The sequence below is a fragment of the Mustelus asterias genome, chromosome 3, assembly GCF_964213995.1.
Source record: "Mustelus asterias chromosome 3, sMusAst1.hap1.1, whole genome shotgun sequence".
Taxonomy (NCBI): Eukaryota; Metazoa; Chordata; class Chondrichthyes; order Carcharhiniformes; family Triakidae; genus Mustelus; species Mustelus asterias.
Window position 1 is genome coordinate 45,551,404 of NC_135803.1, and position 15,891 is coordinate 45,567,294.

Below are 15,891 nucleotides of genomic sequence, written 5' to 3' on the forward strand. Positions count from 1 at the left end.
AATTCTGTCTCGAAGAATTCTCTCCAATAATCTCCCTACCACTGACGTAAGGCTCACCAGCCTGTAATTATCTGGATTATTCTTGACAAATGCTTCCTTTTTCTCTTTGACTAGGCTCACAATATCTCTCATTTCCCAAAACTTGCCATACTTATCCTTCATCCTTACAGGAATGTGCCGGTCCTGAATCCCTATCAACTTAAACTTGAAAGCCTCCCATATGCCAGATGTTGATTTGCCCTCGAACATCTGCCCCCAAACTACATTCCCAGTTCCTGCCTAATATTGTTGTAATTAGCCTTCCCCCAGTTTAGCACCTTAACTTGAGGACTACACTTATCTTTATCCATCAGTACCTTAAAACTTACGGAATTGTGGTCACTGTTCCCGAACTGCTCCCCTACTGAAACGTCGACCACCTGGCCGGGCTCGTTCCTCAATACCAGGTCCAGTATGGCCCCTTCCCTAGTTGGACTATCTACATACTGTTTCAAGAAGCCCTCCTGGATGCTTCTTACAAACTCTGCTCCATCCAAGTGAGTCCCAGGCAATATAGGGGAAGTTAAAATCTCCCACTACAACAACCCTCTTCCTCTATCTCCCGCTGGCTGTTGGGTGGCCTATAGTAAACCCCCAACATTGTGACTACTTCCTATTCCTAAGCTCTACCCATATTGCCTTGCTGTATGAGCGCTCTGAGGTGTGCTCCCACAGTACAGCTGTGATATTCTCCGTAACCAGTAGTGCAACTCACCCACTCCTTTTACACCCCCCTCTATCCCGCCTGAAACATCTATATCCTGGAATGTTAAGCTGCCAATCCTGTCCTTCTCTTAACCAAGTCACTGTAATAGCAACAACATCATAGTTCCAAGTACTAATCCAAGCTCTAAGTTCATCTGCCTTACCTGCTACACTTCTCGCACTGAAACAAATGCATTTCAGTCCACCAGACCCTCTTTGATTAGCAACTACACCCTGCCTGCTCTTCCTCTGAGTCTTACTGGCCCTACAAGAGGATGTGTTGGAAATTTTGAATAGCATCAAGATAGATAAGTCGCCGGGACCGAATGGGATGTACCCCAGGTTACTGTGGGAGGCGAGGGAAGAGATTGCAGAGCCTCTGGCGATGATATTTGCATCGTCAATGGAGACGGGAGAGGTTCTGGAGGATTGCAGATGTGGTTCCTATATTCAAGAAAGGGAATAGGGATAGCCCAGGAAATTACCGACCGGTGAGTCTAACCTCAGTGGTTGGTAAGTTGATGGAGAAGATCCTGAGGGACAGGATTTATGAACATTTAGAGAAGTTTAGTATGCTCAAAAGTAGTCAGCACGTCTTTGTCAAAGTCAAATCGTGCCTTATGAGCCTGGTGGAGTTCTTTGAAAATGTGACTAAACACATTGACAAAGGAAAAGCGGTAGATGTGGTTTACATGGACTTCAGCAAGGCATTCGATAAGGTCCCCCATGCAAGACATCTCGAGAAAGTGAGAGGGTATGGGATCCAAGAGGCTGTTGCCTTGTGGATTCAGAACTGGCTTGCCTGCAGAAGGCAGAAAGTGGTTGTAGATGGGTCTTTTTCTGAATGGAGGTCGGTCACCAGTGGAGTGCCCCAGGGAGCTGTTCTGGGACCCTTGCTGTTTCTCATTTTCATAAATGACCTGGATGAGGAAGTGGAGGGATGGGTTGGTAAGTTTGTCGACGACACGAAGGTTGGTGGTGTTGTGGATAGGTTGGAGGGATGTCAGAAGCTGCAGCGTGACATAGATAGGATGCAAGACTTGGGCGGAGAAGTGGCAGATGGACTTCATGGATAAATGTGTAGTGGTCCATTTTGGCAGGTCAAATGGGATGAAGGAGTATAATATCAAGGGTAAGACTCTTAGCAGTGTAGAGGATCAGAAGGACCTTGGGGTCCGGGTCCATAGGACTCTTAAATCGGCCTCGCAGGTGGAGGAGGTGGTTAAGAAGGCATATGGTGTGCTGGCCTTCATCAATCGAGGGATTGAGTTTAGGAGTCGGGAGATAATGATGCAGCTATATTAGAGCCTCGTCAGACCCCACTTGGAGTACTGTGCTCAGTTCTGGTCGCCTCATTACAGGAGGGATGTGGAAATGATTGAAAGGGTGCAGAGGCGATTTACAAGGATGTTGCCTGGATTGGTTGGCATGCCTTATGAGGATAGGCTGAGGGAGCTCGGTCTTTTCTCCTTGGAGAGACGAAGGATGAGAGGTGACCTGATAGAGGTGTAGAAGATGTTGAGAGGTATAGATCGGGTGGATTCTCGAAGGCTTTTTCCCAGGGCTGAAATGGCTGCTACGAGAGGACACAGGTTTAAGGTGTTGGGGAGTAGATACAGAGGAGAAGTCAGGGGTAAGTTTTTCACTCGGAGGGTGGTGGGTGAGTGGAATCGGCTGCCGTCAGTGGTGGTGGTAAGAGACTTCTGGATGAGTACATGGGACTTAATAGGATTGAGGGTTATATATAAGCCTAGGTAGGTAAGGACATGACCGGCGCAACTTGTGGGCCGAAGGGCCTGTTTGTGCTGTATGTTTTCTATGTTTCTATTACTCTCTGGTTCCCCTTCAGTTAATTCACCTTTGCTTTGGTTCCCACTCCCCTGCCAAACTAGTTTAAATCTTCCCGTGTGACACTAGCAAACCTCCCGGCCAATTAGCAAACCTCCCGGCCATAACAACAACTTTGAACAAGACCAATTAACTCGCATTTAATTCCAAAATCAATTTATTGATTACAAAACAACACCAGGGATGAAAAATTGTCATTGTGGAGGAGAACTGAGAGATACCGGAACTATTTCCACTGGAGCAGGGAAAACTAAAGGGAGATTTGATAGGGGTTTTAAAATTATGAAGGACTTTAATAGAGTGAATAGTGTGAAGTTTTTTTTCCCCAGTTGTTGAGACAGTGACAAGTGGGCCATCAATTTAAACTTGTTGCAGAGAAAGTCAGAGGTTTGGATAAGTTTCTTTATGTAAAGAGTTGTGCGAACATGGAATGTTTTGTCACAAAGAATAGTTACGACAGAAGCCATTTACATTTTTTACAGGAATATTTTGGGTTACGAGAGGCAAACACAGCAATGGGATTTATTTTGGATGGTTCTACACACAACAGGGGCCAAAAGGCTTCCTTATGTGCTGTAAGCCTCAATACCACAAGTATCCATTTCCACACAGTTCAACAGTGTTGCTGTTGAAGTTTCTCAGATTTACCTGATGGTCATTTGGGAGTCTCACTGCAGCTGACATTATCTAAGTGAGTGAAGCAGCATAAAAACACGAGTTTAAAATGTACCTCACTGTGGGTTTTCAGAAAGACACCCATATATTTGCTCTCTGTTATATTCCTGTAGTGTAAATGCTCCTTTAATGTCAGTGCCTGGATTGTCCAGAAAGCAGTTGGTAATAGTCTCAGCCTATGGTACATCAACTTCCTCCAATATGAGTTAAGCATCTTTCTTGGAGGAGGTGCACCTCCTAGTGGCTGTGTTGGTAGACCAGGGCCCGCCAAATCAAATTGTGAGTCATAGAGCCAGAAGAAAGAGTCAAAAGTAATCATGATTTTGTTGCTAGTGATAATGTAATTAAAGCACATTCATTTTGTTGGTTGGTGAAAGATCTTAAAAACAATCCAAGATCATGGGTTGAAGGCTGAATGAGGTTTATAATTTTGAGAAACAAATGTTTCTCCTGCTTTTTCAAAGCCATTCTAGTAGAGAAACCTGCTGCAGGCAAGTAGAGAAAAGATATGATCAAAAATGTCACACTCAATGTGAACATTTAATATATATATTTCTCATAAACAACATATTTTGAGGAAGTTCTTTATTGATCACTACCTTAATTGAAGATTGTGTCTAAACCTGTTTCACTTCATCAGAGTTACCTTCCTGTGCTATTGTATTAAAATTAATGCCAGCCTTTTATTCTTCATTACTGAGTAATTATTATGTAAGGGTTGTGCACAGAAGGAACAGTAATACTGGCACTGAAAGAAGAAAGCTTTCACTTCACTGCTTGGTTCTGGCAGAAGAGATCGCTCACCCATTACAGATTCCATCCAATTTTAATATCGTTCACTTCAATTAAATAAAAATTGTGTGAGTTCTATAATGAGTACATAACAATGCAAGCAGTGAAGATTCACTCCCAAATGTGGAACAAAACTAAATTATGGTATTTTATTTATTTTTAGATAGAATAAGCCGTTGCTTGTGATCCTACTAGGGAGAAAATATCCTCCGTTATTTTCTCCATGTTGTCTGATGCCATTCCTTCCCAGACAAAACAGGTTTACAAGGATGTTACCGGGACTGGAAGGTTCGAATTATAAGGATAGGCTGGGATTTTTTTCCCTGGAGCATGGGAGGATGAGGGGTGACATTATAGAAGTTTATAAAATCAATAAGGGGCATAGATAAGGTGAATAGCCAAAGTCTTCACCAGGGTAGGGGAGTCCAAAACTAGAGGGCATTGGTTTAAGGTGAGAAGGGAAAGATTTAAAAGGACTGAGGGGCAACTTTTTCAGAGAGTGGTGCAGATATGGAATGAGCTGCCAGAGAAGGTGGTAGAGATGGGTACAATTACAGCATTTAAGATACACTTGGACTGGTACATGGATGGGAAAGGTTTAGAGGGATATGGGCCAAACGCAGGCAAATGGGACTAGTTCAGTTTGGGAAACTTGATCGGCATGGATGAGTTGGGCTGAAGGGCTTGTTATCTCTAACCCTATACTGCCCTGGCAGTACACTTTGGTGGCAATATATTGTTTATATTAATTTAGCAGCAACATTTCATGTTGAAGTATGAGAAGTTTTCTTTTTCTTTCTCAGTACCTACTCCTGTGACATACAGAATGTTATAAAATCTTGGGACCCAGCTTTTCCACAGCAGAATACATTAGATGAAAGACAAATGTCTGTTTCCACTCATACAGACATAAGATTTTCCTTGGATTTTCAGGCTATAATTATGTGTCATGAGAATAAACACTATTGAAAAGGAGCAGCAGACATTGGTCAGAAATTGTTGGGCCTGTGTTTATTCTCTGGAAGAGCTGTGACGTAAACCTTGTCTCCAAGAGTCAGTGGCTTGTACACAGAAACTGTTATTCTGATCAAATGTTACCTCAAATAAAATAATCACATCTCTCAGAAATGTCTCCGAGCACTTCTCCCACAATTTATAGTGATTGCCTGTAACACAATAACAATGTGGAAGCAATTTTGCCAGTTACACTATCTTTAGTGACAGTTGAAAGAAGGCCATTGGTCAGAACACTGGAAGAACTCACTGCTCCTTAATAGGTTCCATCAGACCTATAGTGTGCACATGAAACATTGGAATAGACATCCAGGGCATCCATTTAATATCCCACCTGAAGAATACGTACAGAATAAAATTAAGAAATCTTGTGAAAAATCAAGTGTCCTAAAATAGCCTTTTTTTCATATAACCAATGTACCATGAAAGTTCTTTGGAAGTTTTTCATTTTGCCCTTTGGAAACATTATTTCTTTTAGTTCATCATTCCTTGAAAATGTTTTAATTGTAATTAACACTTTCATCAATCATTTTTTAAACTTTTAATCATGCATCAGCAGCAGTGATATGGGCAACAAATGCAAAATTGTCTACTCTCGAATGCTTCCTTAAACCACTCTGCACAAACTGATTGGAGTGGGAATGACACTCATGCTTGCTGTTTGAAGGGGATGAAAAGAGTATGTGAGAGTTGCCCGATTACATCCCGATCACTAGGATTTAACAGAGTAGTAAATATATTATAGAGTCATTGAATCATGGAATCCTCACAGTGCAGAAAGAGGCCATGTGGTCCATTGAGCCTGCACTGACAACAATCCCACCCATAACTCCACATACCCATAACTCCACATACTTACCCTGCTAATCCCCCGACATGAAGGGACAATTTAGCATGGCGAATCAACCTAACCAGCCCATCTTTGGACTGTGGGAGAAAACTGGAGCACCCAGAGGAAACCCATGCAGACACGGGGAGAACATGTAAACTCCACACAGTCATCGAGGTTGGAATTGAACCCATGTCCCTGGCGCTGAGAGGCAGCAGTGCTATCCACGGTGCCACCGTATAGCTGCTAACTGATGGCATTTTCCATTGCTGTTGGTCATGATCAAATCACAATATTGGGAAATTATAGCACAGGACGCCATAAGCCCTGTGTTCATATTAACCCCTCAGCTGGAGCTATCTACACCCCTAAAAGCATCTTTCGCTCGCCCCCGTCTTGCTCTGAATGTTGTTTGAACTCACAGCTGAGGCTTTATTCAAACAAGAACATGATTCCAAGCATGTTGAAAAACTAAATCATATAATAGGGCAGGTAATTTCTGCATCTGCTCCAATCAGATCTAGTCTATCAGTAAAGCATTACTGTCAGTAGAAAATTGATTTTGTCTGGTAAAACCAATGTATAATTCCTTCATTTACAATAACAGATAATATCCTAGAATGTAATGCAATGAACAGTGCTTATATTTTCTGACAACTTTATATGCAAGTAGTGGACAAGTCCAATAGAGGCAAAATCGATCGAAGTGGGGTTACATGAAAGACAATAGGACTTCAGGTCAGATCAGCCATGCTTTAAAACCCCTGAAGCAAAGGATAAGCACAGTTCAAAATTGTCTTGAGAAGCAGAAATGTTTAATTTCTTAAGTTTATTATGAGTGTTCCAGTCGTTGAACTGAAGTCATGGAAACCGAGGAAAAGTTAGCATTATCAACTAGAAATATGACTGTTCTGTCAAAAGCCATAGTTCATGCAGGATCCTTTAGCAGCAAGAAGGGTGAAGTACCTAACTTCTATCTTTTTATTTGCTTCCCTCTTCATTTAGAGATTGTCCGGGCAATGACATATGTGATAAACCAAGGAATGACCATGTACTGGGGAACATCCCGTTGGAGCGCCATGGAGATTATGGTATCCATCTGTAAATACTTTATTAGCTGCATATCAACCACGCAATCCACTTCTAAGGATCTAAACGGTCATTTAATATCTTTAGAAAAAAGTAGCAATTCAAATTTATCATTATGATCTAATCTGTGTAAGCAGAGCTCAGTCTTGAATCAAATACTACTACCGTGTGGAAAATAATTCTTCAGTTCTAACTGGCATTTATGTGAAGACTACTGTGGTTTGAATGCATTTGTTGGTTTTGTCAGAAATTATTTTTGTCTCATACAGAGAGAATTTTAGCGAGTTAAATATTTGTTATTTATTCGTGCCACGGTGCTATTTTAGGATCTTGACCTTTTCACCATTTAGAAGAAAGCTAATTGATCTGACAGATTAATAATGTAAGTGAATCCTTGCTTTATCCAGAATGAAGCTGTGTTCCAAAGGCACCAGAAAGCTGCTAATCCTCTTGTCGTTTTATTTCCTGGGCTCGCACCTCAACCACAAAACTTTATATGATAAAATCAAAAATTAGGGTTCTGAAGACTGTGGAGGAACAGAGAGATCTTGGGGTCCATATCCACAGATCTCTAAAGGTTGCCACTCAAGTGGATAGAGCTGTGAAGAAGGCCTATAGTGTGTTAGCTTTTATTAACAGGGGGTTGGAGTTTAAGAGCCGTGGGGTTATGCTGCAACTGTACAGGACCTTGGTGAGACCACATTTGGAATATTGTGTGCAGTTCTGGTCACCTCACTATAAGAAGGATGTGGAAGTGCTGGAAAGAGTGCAGAGGAGATTTACCAGGATGCTGCCTGGTTTGGAGGGTAGGTCTTATGAGGAAAGGTTGAGGGAGCTAGGGCTGTTCTCTCTGGAGCTGAGGAGGCTGAGGGGAGACTTAATAGAGGTTTATAAAATGATGAAGGGGATAGGTAGAGTGAACGTTCAAAGACTATTTCCTCGGGTGGATGGAGCTATTACAAGGGGGCATAACTATAGGGTTCGTGGTGGGAGATACAGGAAGGATATCAGAGGTAGGTTCTTTACGCAGAGAGTGGTTGGGGTGTGGAATGGACTGCCTGCAGTGATAGTGGAGTCAGACACTTTAGGAACATTTAAGCGGTTATTGGATAGGCTCATGGAGCACACCGGGATGATAGGGAGTGGGATAGCTTGATCTTGGCTTCAGATAAAGCTCGGCACAACATTGTGGGCCGAAGGGCCTGTTCTGTGCTGTACCGTTCTATGTTCTAGTCAAATGATCAAAGGCAGCACTTTGTAAATGAAATCCTAAACAATGCAAAAATCTGAAGTTGTATAAATTCACACCCATATCAAAGAGAAACACAGATTGACTCTGATGAAATGTTGATGTTAATCTATATTTCTCTTTTAATGGATTTTACCTGAGGAAACCTTTGAATCTCTGATTGTCTGTAATTTTGGCATCATCAACGTGCATTTGTTAGAATAAAGGGCATTCTTCAATTTATGGATTAATAAATTCAGACCTATTAATGGGGGAACTTTACCCACAAATATTTATTTAAAACCCTTGAAAATAAGTTATGTGCAAATGAGTAGTGTCTTGTTTCATTTCCCACCACCATCTGTTCCAATCATTGAAATGTTTCTGATGAGAATCATGGATTGACAAGGATAGTCACTTCATCTTTTATTTCCTAGTACAGTATTGTTAGAAACTGATTTTCGGTTTGTGATTTTCCTCAGGAGGCCTACTCCGTCGCCAGACAGTTTAATTTGATCCCTCCAGTCTGTGAGCAAGCGGAATATCATATCTTTCAGAGAGAGAAGATTGAGGTGCAACTCCCTGAGCTTTATCACAAGATTGGTGAGTACCTGCGCTATAGTTAATGTACTGGTCCTGCCAAGATTTAATCCATTAGTTTTAAGATGAACATTAATATGCTGCATCCTAAGTGTTGACAAGGAAGATTTGTGGCTGATTGTATGATCAGGGTTTTGGCCCCAATATGGGGATGGCAACTGAGGCTGGTGGGTGCATACTTTAACGCTACTGGCCTGCGTGCTAGTTTGCCAGTAACCAGCCACTCCCGAGTCATCAACCAGGAGGCTGGGTCAAGGTAGGTGGGTATCTTGCTCAGGTAGTTTGCTCTGGTAAATACCCAGCCAATGAAGACTATAGATCCAGTCAGCCTGAGGGCCTACCCACCTCTCCAAGATGTCCTTGAGCACCCCCCTCTGTTTGGCCCTCCAGCTTCAGTGTCCACAAATCATCTTTAATTGAATGGTGAGTTGCATCTTCTGATCAGTAATTAGCCAGTCCGGAAAAAAATCAATCTCCGGTGACTGCTCCCAGCTTGATGCAGGACTAGAAGCTGCATTTGAGAATGACATCAGGTCCTGTCATAAAATGACTGCCCCGTTTCCCTGAAGCATTTCAAAGCGCTTTACATTCAATTAATTACTCTACTTTGAAATCCAGTTTAGGTATGTTAAGTAAGATCATACAATCAGCAATGAGGCAGTTGATTGATTAATCAGCAATGAGGCAGTTGATTGATTAATCAGTTTTTGATGATGGTAGATGACCAGCACACTGAAACCATTAACAAGCACTTGAAATGTCAAGTCAGGCCAGAGCCTTATTTTAACATCACTAACAAAAAGCACATATCACAGCAGCTTTTATTCATTATTGCACTGGGACATTAGCCTCTATTAAGTGTTCCAAGTCATGGAGCAGTACTTGTACCAATAACCTTCTGACTGAGGCAAAATGCTATCAAATAAGCCAAGCTTATATAAGATTTTACTTATTAGCTGGATTTAGACACCATCAAAATTTTTATATAATTCAATATTTTGAAATTATAATAACTATTTACAATGTCAGTAATATTACATGCTTCATACAGCAGCAGCATGCATCCAAACCTGTGTAAAATAATATGCTGTGCATTGATGTATGATGTGATTCCTTTCATTGGCAATTGGGTTTTTTTCAGGAGCTTCAATGCATCCAGACAATAAAGTAAAATTAAATGTTATCTATTCAAAGCTCAGCTCAGGATGACTATATGAAATGTTCCATGTTATACGTCTCGTACCGTTCAGATTAACTGTCCCAATCTTGTGGGGGTGTTTTTCAGCAATGATGAGCTTTATTGAAAGTAGCTTTATGGAAAGTGACCTTGTATAACTTCACTTTCCTTGTCCTGAATCTCACTGGTGCCTGACATTGCAGCAGTCTGAACTCGAGGGAAGATTCAATATTGCACATTCCGTATACCCTTGTAGGACATGGCTGGTGTGTCAGTTCCACTTTGGGTTCTCTGTAAAGTAAGTTAATTTAATTGTCTGGATAGGAATTAACTAAAATGTAGTCACAATCAACTCCAAATGACAATGTAGTAAATCGGTAAAGCATAAAAGGACTTGGATCAGTACCTTGTCAAGTACATGCATTAAGAGCACCAGAAGATTCTTAACTCCTTGTGAAGAAAATGGTCTAGTGTTTCCTATCCAGTCTATGCCTCGGAGTTAATGATGCCAAAGATTGACCTGCAGAATTATTTTGCCAGCTTGGATTATATTAGCATTTATACAACCAAGCTCATACAAGGATAAACACAAGCGACTGAGAAAATAAACGAAACCTGTCTTGCCAAAACATCTAATCAGCTGAATAATAAAGCCAAGACCTAACAATTGTTTATTATTCACATGGTCACAATCCACAGCACTCAGACACCGGCCTAGAAAGAACTGAAAAATAATGGTGTCTGAATCAGATTCACCCTTATTAATGCACAAATCAGCCAGCAATTGGTGACGAGGAAAATAAACCTCATGAGTTGTGAAAGGCCAGAAGTTTCTGCCCAATTTGCAGTGCTCTGCCTTTAGCTTTGTGAAAACAGCCGTTCATTCTTAATCTCCTATGATTTTCATGAAGTTGCTCTATTTGTACATGAATTGCTCTGGAAAGTTAAGTCTAGTAATTAACAGAGTAAATACTCTCTTCATTCATTCATGTGCGCTGTGCCTGAAGAAAGGTCCTTGCTCATTGTCTGCTGATGCTTCATCCTGAGCCATTTACTTGGCAGTTTTTGTCAGTGGTGGTTTGTGTTGTCTTCCAGAGAAAGAATAAGTAATCAACCTCTTGTGTCCAGAAAGTGAGTAACTGAAAGTCTGGAAATTCATACTATTAGGTAGTGAATTGTTGTCAAAAATATTAAAATTGAAAAAAAAGCTGACTTTCCCCTTTTGATCTTTTTTCTCTCTCAATTCAGTTTTTCTTTCTTTATATATTTCTATATCTGATCTGACATTGAATTAATTACTCTAATTCCACATACATTGGACAAATAACTCCTACACTGTAGTACTGGATAATACCTGTGAAGCTTAAAACTAAAATGTTCTGAATTTGTACCAACTACAAAAATTACTACTGCCAAACTACATCTTATATATCATTGATTTGCAAAGAAACGTGCTGAATTTTACTAATCAATCTGAGTGATACAGATTAGAAGAGTTCATCTCTTTAGATATCAGATAGTTTAAACAGCTACATCAATACTCTGATGAATGAAACGCTATTGAAGATTAATCCAAATATGCCAGTTTTTGCCCTTATATGTTAATATGCCCTTAACATCAGTCTGTTTTTAATAAAGAGCCTTGCACTCTTTCAGAGCAGTGAAACAGTTGAAACTCTGAACAAACTATCTGTGGACCTTCGCCTTGATGGCTTCTGTATTCCCAAACTCACAAGAATAGCTTATTATGTTAACCTTCAGACTTGAATTAGCATTTTAATTCCCCAATGTGCAGTCTGACCACTGGCTCCATTTTGAGGTCAGATTTATGGAAATGCTTTGGATATTTTCTCTAATTCAGGCAATACTTTGCGTATTATCATTAATATTGAAGCAACCCCATAAGCCCTTGTTTCTTAGGTTTGTCATTGTACTGTATTGATTGTTTTCTCATTTTCAGTTGTCTTTGTTTTTGTAGGAGTTGGTGCAATGACCTGGTCTCCCCTTGCCTGTGGAATCATCAGTGGGAAGTATGATATTGGAGTACCTGACAGTTCAAGAGCTTCATTAAAGGTAATGCAACTAATGAATAAATCTCTTGGATTTAATGGGCGCCTTTAACGAAATAGAAAGTGACACCTTTGCCTTGTTGAAGTAATTTATTTTATGAGATTAATCATGTTATAACTGGATTCCCCAGGTAACAGCAGTTATTATTTTTGCTATTTTCAAATTTTACATTGTGGCATTAACAGTCCACCTTATGTAGCATTATGCATATTGCAAAACTTTGAGAAGGTTAAGGAGATAATACAGCCTGTGTGATGGTATTGGATTTGTGGAAGCAGCAACACAAGTGGCCTTATTCAACTATTTCTTGTTTTAGGATGCTGAAAACATTAGTCAGTGATTCAGTTAATAGTTCACTTATCATGCAAATCAAATTACTCAAAACTCTTTAGTGCTCAGTGTATGAATATTTAGTGTCAAAACAGGAATGTAATGATGACAAGTTAAATAAAGCTGCTATCACCAAAAACCCTCACAATATGTAACTACATTGAAAGAAAAGTAACTCATTTATTGTTTCTTTTCAAACCTTTTCCTCGCTGATTCTTTTCCATTTCTTCCTGCTATCCAGAAGTCAATGACGGAAAGTATGGCTGCCCAGAAAATGGGCACAGGGATTGCAAGGCATAACTAATCTCCATTGCTTCCAATTCAGGCATCACACAAACCTCAAACTGTAATGCTAACAGTAATGTGTTGCTAAATCTTAACCATGCTGTTGGACAGCTGTAGGCCTCTAAGGGGTTCAAGTTTGTGCAAAGCTAATATCACTTAAAGCCAGCCTACAACTTTTAAAGGGGAGGTGCATTCTGGCTGGGCAGTGCTGGATTTAGGCATAAGCTAAACAAGCTACAGCTTAGGGCCTCACAATCCGCAGGGGCCTCACAAAATTTCAGAAGGTTTACAATGAAGGGAACATTTAAGAGCGGATACCAGAAAAGAAAAAGAAAGCACCAGCTTGAAGAGCAACTCAAAAAATTATCAAAAGTTGACAGTTACTTTACTCCAGAAACAGATAAGGATCCACAAACCCAAGGTGATCGGCAAAGTCCAAAACAACCACAGCCTAGTGCCTCTGCTACTGAGACAACAGAGTCTGGAATCTCAGCTGAGGAAAACACTGGAAGTGATGCAAATGTGAGCGTTGCAGAGCCGACATCCAGAGTTGAAACAACAAAATTCACGAAACTCAATGATGTAGGTCAATGGGATGTCTTAACCGAGGGTGAACTCCTCGGTTATCAGTAAATGCATCCTCGGTAATCAGTAAATGCATTCACTTGAAAATAATTTGTATTTTTCACTTTAAATACCTTGCTATTAAATAATTAAAAGGCATAATTATGTTTTCAATTTTTTTGTGGCGACCCAAGGTCCTGTTTTGGTACGCACCTTTGTGAGACCTTTTGGTGTAACTTTTTAACAAGGGGCCTCCAAGCTTTATATAGCTTAGGGCCTCACCAAGTCTAAATCCGGCACTGTGGCTGGGCAAGTGCTAACTCAAGAGTGACTGGGGTCAAAGAGAGTCCAGCCCCTGTCGTTTACAAACTCAGCGCTGATACAAGAGTTGAAGAGGAGCAGAGATGTTTTATCTTCACAGGAAGCCAGTGGATCATCAGATCAACTCTGAGAAGGCAATGGCAGCAATAGCCTTTGTGGTCAATATAAACTGTATAACCCCGAGGACCTGGATGCAGTGCCACAAAAAGTTTAATGACCACACAAGTGGTCAAGATCAGTGAATTCATCTTCAAAGCTATATCCTTACAGGCTGACATTGACAAAGAAATCCAGCTTCACCTGAAATCTGCTGGAGCAGCCTTTGACTACCTGAGGATGTGACTATTTGAAGATTACAATGTCAATACTGAAAATAATCTGATGGTCTACCATATGGTGGTGATCCCTTCCATACGGTACAGGGCTGAAAATGGACAATGTACAGGAGACACCTGAAAGCACTGGAGTCGTGTCATCAGCGCTGCCTGTGAAGATCTTATATATTATATGGGAGAACAGACGCACTAACATCAGTATCCTCTCACAAGCATTGAGGGCTGTCATCATCTGCCAAAAGCTTCATTCAGTTAGTCACAGAATTCAGATGTCAGGTATCAGGCCCCCAAAACAGTTGGTCTTCTCCTAGCTCAGTCAGGGAAGATGCATAAGAATCCAGAAGAAGCACTTAAGGATGTGCTTGAAAGACAACATGAAGAAATGCAACATTAACATCAGCTCCTTGGAGACCATCGCCTTGGATCAAACCTTGGCAGAGTCTGGAGGAAGGATCCCAGCATTAATAAAGAGGAAAAGTGAAAGTGGTGAAAAGAACATGCCATGACCCGAACTGAAAATACACGACCAGACATTCCAGGCGATGCAAAGCCCACAGGTCCCGAATCTGCTTCAACAGCCATCTTCGGACCATGGAAGACAATCACCCTCACTAACAAGGGATAGCCAATAATAAAAATCACTAGCCTAAGACACTGCTCAATTCATCACTCACTTACCAATAATCGCTATCAAACATGATTGACATATCACAATTATAGTTTCACCTCACCCCCACACACTGCATTGCACTGCTGCAAACTTCACACTCCCATCTCATACACACTGCTAGCTATTCAACCATGATAGCCACACAACCAAACAGGTTGCACCATATTCCCCAATGCACTTCCCCCACCATTTCTTGCAGGGCAAGGTGGCACAAAACCTCAGACAGCAACACCTTACTAGCATATCCCTCCACCCATGGAAGAGATGATGCTCTACATCAGGGGTTTCTAAACTGGGGTGTGCGGAGGTCAGCAAAGGGCTTCCAGAGGGTCCACGCAGCTGACGGCTGCCATGCTACCAGCAAATGTCGGTTCAAAAAGAACGATCGACTAATTTGAAAAATAATTACAGCAATGGAATAGGGTAATCAGTGCAAGGCCATTCCACAGGGGAGCCTATAATCCTGAAGCTGTTTGTTCATTCTACCTGCTCTTTTCTGGCAAGAGAGAACGAAATATGAGAGCCTTAAGGAGCTCCCTTATGCAATTGTTCCCATTGCGAATGTTGAAATTATACCTATTGGAAGGATCTGATTGCATAAAGCTACTGGCAATGCACTCCTGGCCCTGTTCTGAGGTACAGTTCTTGCTGCAATAGGTGGCAGATTTGCTGATGACATCCTTAGTGAAGTGGAGATGTCTGACACACTGTTCCTTGCTGTGGTTTCTTGTGGAGAATTGCTCACTGAAGACCCTGGACAGATACAGTCTCCAGCTGAGAATCCTTCTCTTCTTCCCTCTTCAAGCAGCTTGTCCTCCTCGGTGTTGCCTCTGTTTGTTTTCTCTATCAAACTGCTAGACAAGGGGGATACAAACTGCTGCACTAATGTCTGGGAGCAAATGGTCTAAGTAGAATCCTTAAAGTCAGGAGAAAGTCCTTCAGCACATGCGACAGCACTCACTGTAGAACTCAGCAACTTTAAATGATGATACAAACCAGCAACCAGTTCTACAAACTCGACACCAGTAGAAATCAAACTGAAAGTAGTTGATCTTTTTAAATCACACTGATGGAGTTCTTGTTGCTAATGCATATTCAGCTATACAGGATTAATATAGGATTAGTTAGACAGCTGAGGTCAAAAATAGCAGCATGGTGTCAAATGAGTACTACATGTTGATTGACGTCAGAATCTGCCTATCCGCATTCTTCCGGTGCACATTCCCTGTACCTGAGCCGACACATTCTCAAAAATGGTATCTGGCATGGCTAATACCAACCATGTGTGACTCCCTCCCCCTCCCCCCCCCCCCCCCCCCC

The 15,891-nt window shown here is 41.2% G+C and overlaps 1 protein-coding gene across 1 annotated transcript in view; it reads left to right on the forward strand.

The window, feature by feature from the left end:
* Positions 1 to 15,891, forward strand: part of kcnab1a (potassium voltage-gated channel subfamily A regulatory beta subunit 1a) — a 395,957-nt gene that overhangs the window by 363,795 nt on the left and 16,271 nt on the right. Inside the window, exons 11-13 of the mRNA XM_078208296.1 lie at positions 6,908 to 6,993; positions 8,702 to 8,822; positions 11,975 to 12,069. Of these exons, the coding sequence (XP_078064422.1) occupies positions 6,908 to 6,993; positions 8,702 to 8,822; positions 11,975 to 12,069 (302 nt within the window). The remainder of the gene's footprint in view (positions 1 to 6,907; positions 6,994 to 8,701; positions 8,823 to 11,974; positions 12,070 to 15,891) is intronic.